At 44.8% G+C, this 16,059-nt stretch overlaps 1 protein-coding gene across 1 annotated transcript in view; it reads left to right on the top strand.

Annotated features, from left to right (window-relative positions):
- The window catches only part of RET (ret proto-oncogene), a 136,411-nt gene that overhangs the window by 48,644 nt on the left and 71,708 nt on the right, over nt 1–16,059 (top strand). Inside the window, exon 4 of the mRNA XM_076338377.1 lies at nt 1,463–1,766. Within this exon, the coding sequence (XP_076194492.1) occupies nt 1,721–1,766 (46 nt within the window). The 5' untranslated portion in view covers nt 1,463–1,720. The remainder of the gene's footprint in view (nt 1–1,462; nt 1,767–16,059) is intronic.

Genomic DNA, 16,059 nt, shown 5'->3' with positions numbered 1-16,059 from the left:
GTGGTGGAGATCTGACAGCAAAGTTAAAATAGGCTAGTTCTTTTATCAGTTCTATAGGGTAATTCCTTTTATTTCGCCTCTTGCGGTGTTGGGTATCTTACGCAGGGTCCTTACTGGACTAAAAGAGAGACTTTCCCATTTGATTTGTAAGTAAGTAATCTACAGCCGTTCTTGCTAGGCGAAATTACACCGAGCATCGCTCCCCCGTGCGCGTCCCCCCCGCTCCCGCTCGGGCGTTCCGAGGTGCGAGGGCCGGCAGGGACGGGAGCTGCGCCCGCGGATCTGCGCCTGGCTCCCGGCGTCCAGCCCCCCGGAGCAGCGCGGCTGTGCCGAGGCAACGTCGGCTTTGGGGAGGGAGGGGAAGAGAGTGTTTCCCCAGCAGGTTGAGGTGAACCTGGGAGGAGGAGAGGCGAAGGGAAAGGGGCAGGGTTTTCCTTCGGCCGAGAGGTCGACGCGTCTCCTCCGGGCGGGCGGAGGCCGCTGCCTGGCGCCGGGGAGCGCGGAGCCTGCGCGGCCGCGGGGACCGGCGGCGGCGCGGGGCTGCGCCCGCCCCGTCCCGCGGCTTCCCGGCGGGGCTGCCCCGGGGCCGGGGGGCGAGGGCCGGCGGCGGGGCGGGGGGGGGTCTGCCGGGCGGAGGCAGGGCCGGCAGCGGCGCACCGACCGCTGCGGGCGGCGTTTGTTGGCGGCGGTTTTTTCGGAGTGCTTTTCTCGGCGAGCCCGGCCTGGCGGTGAAGCGTATTTTTGGTTTGGCTTGATTAGGTTTATTTATTTATTTTTTTTTTTTAAATCTGTTTATTTTTATGTCCCCCCGCTTGCGGTTTAAAAGTGGCGTTTGGCCGCTAAGCGGGATGCTTGCGTTCCGCGTTACTTTGGTCGCCTGCCAGGTAGAGCTCCTCTCTTACAGCATCCTCCTACCATCAAGCAAAAATTGTCTCCTCTCCCAAGGATTAATTATTCAACACGTTTAATGTGGTTGGGGTGGGGGGGGAAGGCGGCCGCTTGGATGCATCCTGGTGCCGCAGCGCCTGTCCCTGCTTTGTCTCGCACCTGGTGTGTTTGCGCGGCTCGCGTGTCTTCCTTCCACCCCGGCCGCCTCCTCCTCCTCCTCCTCCTCCTCCTCCCGCCCGCGCCCCGCTACCTCCCTGCCGGGGGACGCGGAGCGGCGCACCGGGACCCCGCGGGTAGGCGGCTCCGAGCCGCCCCGGCCCCCCGCACCTTGCCCGCCGGGATGCTCGGGGCGGAGCCGCCGCCGCGCCCCCTCCGCTCCCCTCCGCGGGCGGGGCGGGGCGGGCCGGGGGGCGGCCCGGGTGGCGCGGACCGGCGGCCTCGTCGGGGCGCGGAGGAGGAGCCGGGGGTTGGCCCGAGCCGGGCGGTGCCGCCGCCCGGGCAGCGCGGGGGGCTCGGCGGCGGGCGCGGCGCGGCGGAGCGGGGCTTCGCCTGTGACTCGGGCTTCTCCCCGCAGAGCCCGAGAGGCGCCGGCACCGCTGAAGGCACAAGGTGCCGGTGGCAGCGAGGCGGGACCTAGGAGGACCGACGGAAGGAGCCGGCGGAGAGGCGTCCCGGCGCGGTCCGTCCCGTCCCGTCCCGTCCCGTCTCGTCTCGTCCCTGCCCCGGTTCGACGCGGCCCGCTGCCGCCGCCCCGGGCCATGGGCCGGCCCGACTGAGAGCCCGCGGGGACCGGCCCGGAGCGCCGGCGGCCGAGGCGCGGCCGCGGGAGAAGATGCCCTCGGCGGGGTGGACGGCGGGCTGTCTCCTCCTCTGCGGGGGTAAGTACCGCCGAGCCCGGCCCCGCGGGAACTTTGCGGGGCTTGGGTGCTGGGTGCCACCGGCGGCTGGGTCCGGCTCCGAAAACCTTTCCCGAAATACAAGCGAGATATAAATAATCCTAATCCTTTTTCTTTGCTTTTTAAGCTCTAAGGCTAAGTTAGAACAGATGTGAGCTTCCTTGTTCTTTAAATTTATGATGTGAAAGGGAAGAATATTCGAGTGTATTCCTATTTTAAGTTTCTAAAACTTTATTCCTCCTCTGTTGTCCCCTCCCAGAGCCTTTTGCATCACCAAATTAAACGGGGTTTGGATTGATAAATGAAAACGACCAAAACGTGAAAAGTTACTGGATCGTAACTTAGGTGATGCTCTCCGCAGATGTCGAGTTTCTAAAGCAAACAGAAAATCCGTTACGTCTCTCTCTCTCCCGTATGGCTTTGTTTGCCAATGCATTTCTGATGTTTACGTGAATAAATCAAAGTTGTCGTTTGCTAGAGAACGCAGTACGACCTTGCACACCAAAAACGCATTTATGGAAAAAAGCGAACCCCAAACCAGCCCAGTAGTTCGCTAGTTGGTATAACAGAGAGTAAAGTGCAATATTAATTCTGTCCTTGTGATTCTCTGGAAAACGTGCAACTTGTTCCTTCTCGTTATTGTTTCACGTTAATTGTATTAGTTCACACCATCTTAAACTACTTTCTGTAACTTGCGGAGATTGTAAAGCCTCTACTTTGTTTCGTTTTTTCTCTAGTATGCTAAAAGACTTCAAGTTGCCCCTATTCTTCCTTTTCCTAGTACATTAGTGTTAAGGCCTGATCTTCATAAAAGCTCACTGGTACTCAAACCTAGCATGTCTGGGAATAAAATATGTGGGATATGCTAGGTCTAAACACTTATTTAAAAAAACAAACAATGGAAGGGGTTGTATCCTAAGTCATTTCACTGTCAGGAAGAATTAGCCATACTTATATTGCTAATGGATGATCTATCACGCCTACTTTGCTTTTATCTTTGGCAAATCCATTTTCTTTAATGTTTTTGGCAGAATTAGAAGAAATGTAATTTACCGAAGTTCTTCAGTTTGAGGGCTATGTTTTCATTAGCCAAAATGAGTCACATGCATTTGCTTGCAAACGAGTTTCAGTGATTTCTGTTTAAGCTGGACAGATGAGCTTACTCCTATTCGAGCTGCGATGCCCCAGAATATCGTACGTACCGAACTAACTGGTGCTTGGAACTCCCGAGCTGCTTTCTCGCACGTTTTTTTGGGGTTTCCCTTCATTGTTTCCCTTTCAGTTGGACCGTCATTTGGTTTTACTTTTAGTTGTGGAACTTTACATGAATTTCACTCTGAAAAGTCACGGGTGGGAAAGGGAGTTGTCTCTGTGTGTTCTCCCCACTCGAGACACATATCTAAACCCTGCTTCTTTAAGTATCAGACCTCAGCAGCTGTTAAATCAGTTTGAAAGACTTTTTTATTATTAAACGTGACCATAAACTGTTAACTCTTGGATCTGTCCGTAGCTTGGAGGAATATTATAGGAGTTAATTTATTTGAGTAGGATAGACGACCGAGTAGACTTTTTTTTTTTTAATACCACTTGCTTATACTTATAATTGCAAATATTAATTTTGTTTACGCTTTCAGCTTTGACTGGTGAGGCTTAATACTTGCTTCCCCTTAATTTTCACTAAAACTATGGGGAAGAAAAGTTGTATGCGTTTAGGATCACACCTTAGGGTAATTGTGTTCCTAGTTATTTCAAGAAGTCTAGCGTATTAGCAATGTTGTATGGGTGTCTGTTGCTGGAGAAGCAGTGTTTCACGTTGTTTAGGTGTGTGACGCTAATTCCTATTTATGTAACAAGCGCTGAGGCGACAACAGGGGTACGATGAGTTGTTACGTCTCGGAGGCATTAGCAAAATCCCTGCGCGCGCAGAGTTCCTGTTTAGAAACAGAGCTATCGCAGGTGTGACGCTGCGGTCCCCTGGCAGGGGGAGGAACGGGGTGAAACTTCAGTGGGCTCCGTCCCAGGGGAAAGCCGGAGATTCTTCGATGGTGACTTGTGTTGTGCTCTCGCTGGGTGTTGTGAAGGAATGTCTCCCACCTGGGCAACACCTCACCGTAGAGGATTCCCACCCAAGGTTAAGGTGCGGGGATACCCTTGCACCCACCTCCTGTTGGTGCCTCCTTGGTTTATCTAACTCGGGGGGGTTTTGCAGAGCTTAAAACTGCAGTAGTTCTTAGAACGCGTGCTCACAACTAACCCAAAGTTTTTCTCTAACTTGGAACGAGATCGCATTTTACCAAGTGAGCTGGATTAATCAATCTGGTGAGCGTGCTGTTAGTTGAAAGGATTAGATCTGGTTCTTTTGGATCGGCGGGCTTCGGAAAAGCACACTGGGCCGTTTGTTCCGAAGCAGAAAGGCTGCAGCCTTGCTGCTTTTGCACCATAAGCAACGTGCGAGTCTCCTGCGGGCACTGGTATTAAGATGCGGCAGCCTAGAAATAGAGAAGACAAAAGGAATGTTTCCTCTCAAACTGAGACTTCTGTCTCTTTCGTCGATACCAATTAAAAGAAATGCAGATTTTTATCATGGAGCGCGCACATGCATTTTTCAAAAGTTTTACGTCTTTTTAGTTGTAGGGCTTCAGGGTGTTTGCTCGCGCACCGCACTGCGTGGCTGTTTGGCGCTGGAGGTTTGATTCATTTCTGAAAGCTCATTGATAGAAGAGAAGGACCTTGTTCAGTGAAGTGTAGAAAAGTGCCTGTGGGCAAGACTTGGTAGGGGTTGTCTTCTCTGGAAAGTAATTTTTGTTATTAAAGGGAGTACTTTGGAAGAGGGAATCTATTTTCCGTGAATAAAATAAAGTTTTGTAAGCATTACACTATGTGTATTTTGTAACATCGGAAGGGAAACGTGCATTTCTACTATTTCCATGTAGAAGCAACTTTAACAAATGTGCTCCTGAATACGGGTTATTTAAACTTTTTTTTCTACTTTATTGACTGTGATGCGAAGCTACTGATGAATGTATTAGTTCTGATGTTCATTTAAGCACTTGTGTGGGATCGATTCCTGTAGTGCATTTTCATGCTGCTAGGGTTACTGTTAATGTTTTATTTTGACTGGTTACAATTACAACTAGTCCTGGCTCAACTCAGGTATCCAGATCAAGGACAGACTTTAGAAACCAACTGTGCAAATACTGACGTTCTTCTCCCCGAAGTTTAGATATTTTGTGTAATATTTGTGTTTAATGATAGAAAATGGATGTTTTCCCTGGGAAAAGAACACCTATGTGATTCTTGCAAAAAAAGATCGCCCGTACGCTAACATCTTTAGATCAAAACGGTGCTAATCGGATCAAACGGTGGAGCACAGTCCGTTGACTTGAGTCAGGGACCAGGCTAAAGACAGACATAAATTTGGTTGTGTGGCCTGTCATCTTGGCAGTGATCCGGTCAGACAATATGTGATTTTCATTTTACGTTGTTTAGATTATAACCCTGACCGTAGAGCAAGGGCAAAGGGAATCTGTGGAGACAAGTGAGAGGCGCTTCATTAGATCTTATGTGTCTTATTTGGAGAGGGTCTAAGAGTGATGAGGAAATTTCAAACCTCGTTGCTTTTTTTTTTTTTTTTTTTGGCAGGAAAAAGAGTGTTAATTATGACACTTCTGGTTCTTTCCCACTTTGTTGTTTTTCTCTGCTCAGAGATTCAGCATCTCTTGCGCCGGCTCTTCCCCGGGCGCCTCGCAGCCTGCTGATGGTGCCAGCGCCTCCCCTCCCTCCGGTCACCTGCTTCCGCCTGCACGGACCGTGAAAGCGCTGCTTCGCTCGCACAGGACTGATGGCGGGGTTCAGCCCAGCGCTCCTGCTCGTTTCCAGGGAAGGCGCCTGGGCCCTTGGTGGCCCTCCGGGCTCAACGTCTCTCCTCGCTTTATTCCTGTTCCCAGGTCCTTCACCTCCTTGCTTTATTCCTGTTCCCAGGTCCTTCACCTCCTCGCTTTATTCCTGTTCCCAGGTCCTTCACCTCCTCGCTTTATTCCTGTTCCCAGGTCCTTCACCTCCTCGCTTTATTCCTGTTCCCAGGTCCTTCACCTCCTCGCTTTATTCCTGTTCCCAGGTCCTTCACCTTCCAGTTCCTCCACAGACGAACTTTTGCGCTGAAGTTCCTAACCTGCAGCGTTTTCCGTTCACAAAAAGTGATGTGCCACGTTGGGGTTTTTTAACTCATGCTAATGGGATCCATACTTGCATTTTATTTAACTCCCTTTACCTCCCGTTGCTATTTTTGCTGTACCTTCTGTCCCTCGGATGCCTGTATTTGCCTGCCTGCCTGTCTTCTCAGGCTGTGTGTCAGGGCAGTACGCAGTATTGGCTCGATGAGTTCTGCCAGCCCGTCTGTTGGAGTCTTGGTCTTTGGCTTCATTCATGGGTTTTGTTACTATCATAAAGACAGTATAAAGGAAATTAATACGAAGATTACAAAAAGCCAGCATTTTAATGCTAAGAAGCTTATTCATTAGGCTTTGATTAACAGACAAGATTTCTTGTAGTATTAACATAAGCAGTCAGTTTGCATGGCGGTGTTGGTTCAGCACCTGAATACAAGATGCACATTCAGTAGCGTGCCCACGTTCCGTTTTCCATCGGTATGTCTTATTACAGTCTTTTAATTTTTTCTTCTTTTTTTTTTTTTTTTTACTGAAACGACAGACACGACTGGTGGGAGAACATGTATTTTGTTAATCTCTGTTTCTTCCCCTCTTCCCCGCTTTGGCCCCTGGCAGGAGGGAAAGGATTTGTTCGCTTGTTGCTGTACTTGCATTCTTGGCACCGCCGCTCAGGCTGGTAACGAGGCGAGTGCTAATTCTAGTCTTTTCAGGCTTTGAACTGAGGTGACTGGTTTGAGGGAAACCAAATAGTAGCTCTCTCCCGAGTACCTCACTTGGCAACTGTACGGTTTTATGCATACTGCATATTTAAAGGAGATAGACTAACGGTAAACAAGAATTCATAGTTCCCGCTCCTCCTGGGCTGCTGTCTCCCCCGTGACGCAAACTAGCAAACAAATATGCCATGGGTTGGAAAAAAATCCATACAATAGGAGCTCGGTGTTTTCTAGAGAGCCTTTTTGTGTAAAGGTCACTTAGAATCCGTCTGCGGTGAGGGAGAGGGTTTGCTTTACTCATACCTTGGCGTCCTTCAGCTTTCTGGCAGAACCGAGAGTGGTGCCGGCTGGTGATTGACTGGAATTGTCTCTCGGTTTTGAAATGTAACGAAGTGCCCCAGGCTGCTATCGGCTGCGCGGTTTGTCTTAGTGACTTACTTGAACGCAGATGCCGATTCCCTCCGTGAACGGGGTGTATGTTAAGAGCATGCGCTTTCAGGATCGAGGCACGTTTGTGGTGCAGAGTCTGTTCTTAGCTCCTACTTTCTACTTCCGTTTGGTTTGGCAGAAGCAGAGCTTGAAAACTTAAAAATCTAAAAATTCACCAAATTATTCGAAAGGAACTTTTGAAATCCAGATGATTTTTTTTTTTTTTAACTGTCTTACATTTTGGAAAGCGAATAACTGAAGCTTTGCAAGGATAGATAAAGCAATTACCGTAGGAGTAGGATAGATCTGAGGTTTGCGTATTAGTTTGGTAAGATCAGGATTCAAGCTCGGTTAACAGCTGTGCTACAGATTTGTTCATTGTCTCACTCTCTCTCTTAGTTTTCTGTAAAATATCACCATCAGTAACGTTCTCCTTTGCATGTCGTATGCGCTGTTGCTTGCATATCACATAACCCCATACTGGAGCTGACACGAAGTGGGGAAAATACACTGGAAAACTTTAGAGAATCTCTGGAGTGATGACGCATCAAGAAAAAAACAGCGTCAGAGAAGCTGTAGGTAGCTGTAGAACAAAACCTGTTCAGAGGCGTTATTTTTACAATGGGATCTTGTCCTTCATCAGTGAGATGTATCGGCCGCTTCCACAAAGCTTTGGCGAAGTCATCATGAGCCTTTTGACAAGTTTCCTGTAGATGTGCTGCTAGTTAATAACATTATTAAGAAAGTTTTTGTTAATAAAATAGTGAGTCGGCTGAGGTGTGAATAGCCAGATGGGTTTTGCTCCTTTTGGAGCTCCATTGTTTTTAAAAGGACCACAAAGGTATCTGAAGCCGTCTTGTTCTTCAGGTGTTGTGTCTTTTTCCCCCCACATAGGGAGGACACAAAACTGTTTTCTTAAAGATTACTTCCTAAAAATAGCTGAATAGTTTCAGATTTCTGGATCCTGAAATGGGACCATAAACATACCGGGCGTGTTTTTACCTAAAAGAGATGGTCTGTAAATCTGCCGAAATGAAGATGATGATCAGCGCTTTAGAGCTTAAGGGAAAACTGCAGCGATGGCAGTCAAAAAAGGGAACTGGAAACTTTACGGGGGTAAGAGTGCCAAAAATGTTGTTTGACTGAATTACTTTAGAAATTTGCCTAACTCGATCAGGTGATCGTAAAAAGAAAATGGATCTGTTACTCTCCTAATGGTTGTCTAATGGCTTTTCAGCGTATGCATTTAGAAAACTAATTAAACATTATATTTAACTGATATAACAAAGTTGCTTGTGTTGCTGTAATGGGTGTTTTTTTTATAGTGTCCATTATGGCTTTCTTCTAAGTGAGACAAATTTCACTCTCTCATAATAAAATTAAACCTAGGTTTTTCTCCTAATTCGGAGACGCCAAGTTTTCTGATGTGGACAATTCCATTATCTGTGCTTTTCATGTGCGAAACGGCAAAACTCATCTTGACATCAGTAGGCCAGAATTTCACATATCTCTGGAGCCCCTTAAGAGGACTAGTTTTGCCACTGAATTAGAGCAGGCATCCATTAGTCCTGTCAATGCCATTCCAAAGCTGAGATGAGACTTAAACCTCACCGTGGCTTAAAGACAGAGAGAAGTTTCTCTGTTTTTGTGAAGAGCAGATGCGTAAATTCGGGTAGTTCTTTACCACACCATTCCTACATCAAGAGCCGGGGCTTTCGGGTCGGTCCCGAAGAAGGACGTTGCAGAGCAGCTCCCTTTGACCGCCTCCAGAGGATACTTCGACACCGATTGGCTTCTAGAGTGTTTTGCCTTTGTTGGTAAGGTGGCCTTCCATATCCTATTATCGAAAAGTAGGCGTTGAAAAGTATTTCTTCGCAAAGAGAAACGAGGATGTAAGAAATACGAATGGTTTACAAAACGTTGGTGAGAATGGATTTGATTCGGTTATCATCACCGCGCCCTGCCGCTGCGTTCCTCAGAAACTACCTGCCGGGATGCAAGGAGCTCTTGGTGTCGGTGCTGTGCGTTTGGGAGGAAGGTGCTGACCACCAGCGTTCCTGCCGTTCTGCACAGAACGAGGGGAGGGGAGGAAGAATTTGGATTAATACAAATAAAAGGGAACGTAAAGTCAAAGAAAAGCTATGGCTTACTGAAATTTAGCCCATAACATTCATCTATGGCTTTAAACAGCTGATTTTTTTTAAATTAAATGAATTATGACTATTTGGGTGGGAATACCCAGTATAGAATGATTAATACGTACACTCATGACAGTCAGTCATCTCGAAGTAGGAGCGGTTTTGAAATGCGCGTGTACTCTAGGGCTGCAATCAGGCTTTCTTTTACAAAGAATAAAAACAGACGCTGGCAAATTCTATGAAAATATTTCTAAATTACATTGCCATTGCTTTGTGGTCTGCAAGACAAAAGGGTGCTGTTCCTGAAATCTAAATAACAGGGTGGGGAATGGAGAGGATACGAAAACTCTCATCAGGGGGAAAAGGCTTAAAGTTTTGATTTTACTAGGAAAAGGAGGAGAAGTTTATTTTCCAGGAAAAAAAAAATATTAGAAATTCAAATTGGGAGTAGGGGAATGAGAGTGGATTTGGGTAGAGGGCATTGGCTGTTTTGATACTGTCACGTGAAATAGCACTGTGATAACTGGGAACTTCTGGCAGGACCTTTGGAGAAAGTATCCAATGCTCATTATTAACACCACCACCACAGTGCTGCTTTGGCACCTCCGGTATTGGGAACATCATTTTGTAAAGCGCTTTAACGGAGCCTTCTCACATCTCTGAAGCACTTGGGTATTTAGGCATATGCTTAGGTTTATCCCGTATCAGCAAAGCATTTTCGATTGGGGCTGCTGAATCGAAGCCCTGTCAAGAATTGCACGAGATTTCCCAAAGTTAAAACTCTGGCAGTACGTTCAGGTGCCAAATTTCTTTCTGCTGCCCTTGGCTGTAAAGTTCCCCTTTCCTGGTTGTGTACCTAGACTAACAACTGTCATGGCTCCGAAACGCAGGTTTACCTGTTGTGAGAATAACGCGGTACAAGGAAGCGTGACATCTCAAACTTCTTTCGCCGCCTGCAGAATACAAAGATCCAGCTGGTTTGGAAGCAGCCCGTTTTATTACTCGGGAGCGTAGGTGGGGTTAGCTTGCACTGAGCTCCGTGTTGCCTTAGTTTACAGTGTCTAGGCTAGTAGGTTTAGAGCTAATTGGGATGTCTCTGTCCTGCTTTGTCATCTGAGGGTTGGACGCAACGCTCCTGACCGCTTTCTCAACGTGACCAAGATAGACATTGGAGATACTTTTCACTGACAGCATGAACAAAGTTCTCTGTCTCTGTGTGTGTGTGTGTGTATATATATTTATTTATTTAACTGGATAGTTTTACTGAGTAGCCTTCTTAATCGTCTGACTTCCCCGAGTTAGACCAGGTAAGATCTGCCCTTAAACCTTTCTATAGGCCTGTTGTTTCCTCGAACCGTAAACGTTTGGCAACGGTTTCTGGTGCTCCGCCACCTTCGATCGCTTGTGCTGCTTTTGAACTGAGTTACGTACTCGGTACCCCGTTTGTATTTTGATAGTCACAGCGTCTTCGGAAAGAAATACAGAAAGAAATTATGATTGCCTCTCACAGCTTTTGAGGAGTTCGGGGCAGAGGTTTCCCTAGTTGAGCCTGTGGGTGTCATTGAAATAAAAAGGACTGAGGAAGAGGATTTCTGTACTATGACTCATCCCAATCCCAATTATGAAACAAAAAAAGCAATGGGAGTGTTTATATTTTGGGTTTGAACATGCAAGTTTTAAAGTAATGAGGGGGGAACAATATGGCTGTAATATAAATTTTATTGCGCATTTCAATTCAGCATTGCTGACAACATAGAAAGTGTTATAAACAGTTTTATTGCTTTGATAAACTTTTGCCTTTGTGAAGATCGGAAGAGTTGTCCTAAATTGCTTTGCTAAGGAGTTTCTGGGTAGTGAGAGAGTTTATAACATACATTTTCCGGATTTTTTTGTATGTAAAAAAAGAGAGACAGCGAGAAAGAGGGAAAATAACCCAAACATTTAAAAGTTACTTTCTGTAAATTCAACAACAAGCAGGATCGTCTTAAGAGACTGTGATAGATCACCCGTAAAACCTCTGTAAAAAAGGAAAACGCTTATAAAATGACTTTTTTCTTATAATATTGAGGCATTTAAGCGATCCTGTTATCCTTGGGGAAAGGATCTTTATTTAACTCTTTCTTTTCCTAGATTTTAGTCTAATAAAATTTGAAATGAAAATTGGACCAAAAGTTTCAGGGCAGTAAATGCCTAAAGAAAATAAATAAGAATAGAAAGCCCAAGGTTTTACGTCTTGCTTTTTTTTGGTGGGCCCCCGCCCCCCTTCTTTTTTTTTTTAATCTGTTTGCCACAGACTCTATTTTTGTTTGGGTTTTTTATAATTTTTCCAATAATTTATTAAAGCCTTGTCTCCTGGCATCATGCGGTTAGGTGGGAATTTTTCACTTTACCAAAAAATTCTGTCCTTTGCCTCTGCGCAGGAAATCTTGGCATCACAGCGTAGACAACCAAAGTACCTGACAACTAGAAAGCAAATTAGAAGAAACTACACAAGTCTCTACTTTAGCCTTTCAGAATTTGGTTGTCCACAACACAACTTCTAGGAGACAATAAGGGAAAGGCACGTTATTTAAGTATTTAGCTTGGTAATCTCAAACGCAGTTTAGCTTGAATATAGTATTACATATGCCAGAGTAATAAGCAGACTGGTAACGAGGCCTTTTACTTATTTTAGAAAATGTTCTGCTGCTAAAAAATCCCTCTGACAAAAGATTTTTTTTTCTTTTGTTTTCTTTTTTTTTTCCCTTCCTCTGTTAAGCCTTGGGTAGTGGTGATAATGTAAGAATTATCACATGGAGTCACACTGAAAGTCCATCTGGCCCAGTGGCCTATTTCCTGGTGATGACTGGCAGTATCCAATTTTGACCTTCATACTTCTGGAATGCGAGGGATAATAACAAGAGGTTTAGGAAATGCTGGTTTTGTAGACAAATAGAAACGATCGGCAATATTTATTCACAAAGACAAGACAACTGAGAAAGCACAGAGTTCCAATTTTTCAGTTTATGCAGAAGTATTATAAAGATGGGTGTAACGGTGGAAACAAGACACGCTGGGCTTAGGTCATAGCAAGTAAGATTCAGGAAGCATTTTGGTAGCAGTGAGCTACAGGAATCCGTTGTCTGCAGTCACCGTGGGGTTTCTGTCACCGGGAGTATCGTAAGAAGAGGTGGGACAGCAATGTATTGATGTTGCTTATGTATAATCGGTCCTACCTCGGGTGAGTTAGATGACCTGTGTTGGAAACTTTTGACTTCATCTTCTTACGGTTTTGTGCTTAGGGTGTAAGAAAGAGGACAAATGCAGCCTTTGTATGTCTGCTGAAGTTAATGCCTGGTGTTTGATCAATCAGGGCTCTTCAAGAGATCGTGATAATTTGAGTCCGTGGCCAATGCAATTTGAGAGTTGATATCAAAATGCTGATATTGTTAATCATCAACAGCTGAATAGACAGGAGCTAGATGCCTTTGATGTCAAAATGAGCTTCTGGAGTTTCTGGTTTCCAGAATATCCCCAGGGATATATTTGATACGTGGTGGTCTTTGTCTTTTGAAAAATCAAGTTTTAAAGACTGTGCTCAGCATCCTCAAATCCCAGGCAATGAGCTGGGGACCTCACGCTGGCACTGAGCATTTCCAAATTAGGGCCTTGGAAAAAGTCCGTATACGTATGGCCTAACCTTGTCACCCAGAAGAATAGAGGAAGTCCTGTTTTCTTCAGACAGAAAGGGAAATGCGTTGGAGTGACAATATTTTGTTGAAGTAGACACAGGATTTGAGGATCCATTTTCTTGAGTTAAACCGCATATATGGTTTGGTAGGCAGTTCTTATTAAATGAGAATTTAATGATAGCAGAAAGACCATGAAAAAAATCAGCGCTGGGATTATTAACTCTGCTGTCAATATTTTCCACCCTGAATCCTAAATTGCACTTGCCAGGACCGTTTATCTGCCTTTGGCTTCTGCTGCTGAGAACTCTCCTCTAGTTTTCCCTTTTATCAGTGCAGTACTTTGCTAGATTTCAATCTTTGAAGAACTGCAGCTTGTATTCTTGCATTGTTGGTTCTGTTTCACAGTTAGTATCTTTCACTGCAGTAACGCATTCATTGTAATTCCACATCATTTTCAAATCACGTGTTTATGTTTAAGTCTGCTTAATTTAAAATGGGGCTTGGGGCATGAGCTACTTAACTGCTGTTGGTTGGCAGTACTGCTCTCATGGAAGGAACCGATAAGGTGTTTCACAAAATAAAACTGTGGGGGAACACGGTGCAATCCTCTAATGTTATCCTATTTCCCCCTCTGAGAAGACTTGCATTTACCCTGTATGTGCCAGCAGGGCGTAACAATAGATTCTATCCCATTCTGAATGCAAGATAGAGGCAGGAAATCACTACAAAGAAGAAAGAGACTATTATTCCTCCTTTCCAAGGACTGAATTCGATCTTAGTTAGTCTTGATTTAAAGCAGAATCGTTACCCTGTCACCTTTTCTGGCATTTGGACAGAAACCTACAAACGTGTGGAACTGCCGTTGAAAATGAAATTGCACTGGGCTGTGTGATTACCTTTCCAAACGTCCTGATAAAGAGTGCAGACGCTGTCACAGCATCTGTGATTTTTTTGACATGTGATTTTTGTCTGGGAGGAATGTTTTGTTTGGATTTTTTTTTTTTCCTCCCACATCTAGCTTTTGAGTAGCTTGTGAGTACCATCAGTCTCACAACAGAATGAAAACCTTGAGCCTTAACTCTTTTTTCATTAATTAAAAAGATAGGAAGGAGCATTATTGTCACAGAGTTGACTTGAAACTGTGGAACACCCCATCTCTCCCTCCTCACAACAGACACCTCCTTTTAGCAACTTTAATTACGACTGTAATTAAATACCCATGTATGATGGAGTATATTGCCTAAACTGTTAACAACGCTGAAGTTTTTTGTGCAAAGACCTGCCCGTACCTTTTCTTGTTAGAAGCCCATAGGTAGCTAGGGTTGACCAAAGCCCCCAAATGCAGCCCTGCTTAGAAAGAATGAGCTTAAAAAAAAGTTGTCAATGAGAGAAGAAATTTAAAAATTTAAAAACCATAATGAATTAATTCAGGTACGAGACTCCGGCTTCTGTGCCTGTCTTACTTGCTTGGGGAAATTCCAGCAAAGATGGTGTTAAAATGCACGTTTCTGTTCCGTTGCTAATATCAGATCTACTTAACGAGGGAAAACAGGCCGAAGTGTAGGGGAAATCAGGAAACTGCCAGTGCAGAAAGTACTGTCAAAAGCAGAACGGGCAAGATTTTCATGTAATGGTTCACCAGTGCATTTAATGGGGTCATAGTCTTTTCTAGCATCACTTAATGAAGATTGGTTTTTCCCCTAGATTTCAGGTAACCTGTAGACTGTAAAATAATTAAGACAAGAATGAAATTGCCACTATTATTAATAGCGGGTCTTTTTCTTTTAGAGATGTTGTGCTTGCTTCTGGAGAGCACGTTGAGACTAGTTTCCATTCCCTCTGTCACGGTAACTTTTCCCAGCATCAAGTAACGAAGCCAGATTTGGTGACAACTTCCAGAGTTTGCAAATTACTTTGGAATAAAAGCTGTAAAAGGGGGGGATTGCTCCATTTATCTCAAGGAGACGTTAACACCGAAGTCTTAAAAAGTCTTTTAAATGTGGTCATTGGCGACTCTCTGGTTGCTGATCCTTTTAGTAGAGCTGTCTGGATAAACAAGTTACCCATTTGGATTGTTGTGGGAAACAAACGGCCAGTGATGGGCATCCTGATCGCTGCCAGAGTCAGGTGAATATTCAACAGGGTCTTCAAGCCCTTGGCAAAGACCATCTAACAATCCTACCAATGGGGTAAGACACAGAAATTTTGCAGCGGCTCTCTATTTTAAGTATCTGTGGTTGTGTTTCAATAACAAGATGTTGCATGGTAATACATGAAGTGGGAGGTTGCAGACTGACATAAAATGAGTGTACTAGAAATTAAATATGCCACGTGGACTGTTTTTTTTTATCTCGCTAAATAATGTTACTGTTATTTTGAAAATGCTAGAGGAGAATCAGGTGCATTTAAGGTGCTTTGCATTTGCAGGAGTCTGGATTTCTCGTTATAAAATTAAGTCAACTTGTCAAGTACACAGATAAATACGTGCAATTTTACTTGGTTTTACTCTCTCTGGAGTGGTACTTCTTAAATGATGGTTTAGTTCAATACATGATCCGGGGATGTCGGTGGTCTTTCCCTCCATGTCAGTGTTTCTGTATCGTGCCTCCGGCAGCTGAATATCCATGGGAAAATGCGTTACATTTTGATCGCTGGTTCTTGAACTGTGGGCTTCGTGCTACTGATGGCCTGTCAGCCGTAGTTAAGATCCGAGAGGCCGTATTAAACAACTATTTCAGTAGCGCTTGCAATTGAAGCCCTGATGACAAACATGCTTATTGTTGTAAAAGAGGGGATGAGGATTGAGGGACGTACGGCAATACAAAGTGTTGGGAACCTCTGTTGTAGGTGACGATATTCCATAACAAAATTTTTGTTAAACGATTTTGAACACACAACCGCCCCTCCTCTTTTTTCTTTTTTTAAAATTTTTTTTTGGGGGGGGGGTGGTTTTGTGTGAAAAAACTTAAGTGTACGTATTTAATGGCATAAGAATAACAAGGCAATCAAAGAAAAGAAGATTTGTTTGCTGCTGCTCTTTAGGCACACAAAAAGGACTGCAAAGTAACTTTCTGAAACAATGGACATTTTCCTTATAGGAAGCTTAAAAATATGTTCAAAAATAAGTTTAAATCGAGCCTTCTTCCGAGTAC

The sequence above is a fragment of the Aptenodytes patagonicus genome, chromosome 5 (assembly GCF_965638725.1).
Source record: "Aptenodytes patagonicus chromosome 5, bAptPat1.pri.cur, whole genome shotgun sequence".
Classification (NCBI taxonomy): Eukaryota; Metazoa; Chordata; class Aves; order Sphenisciformes; family Spheniscidae; genus Aptenodytes; species Aptenodytes patagonicus.
The sequence above is the reverse complement of the archived record's forward strand: the minus strand, read 5'-3'. Positions and strand labels throughout refer to the sequence as shown.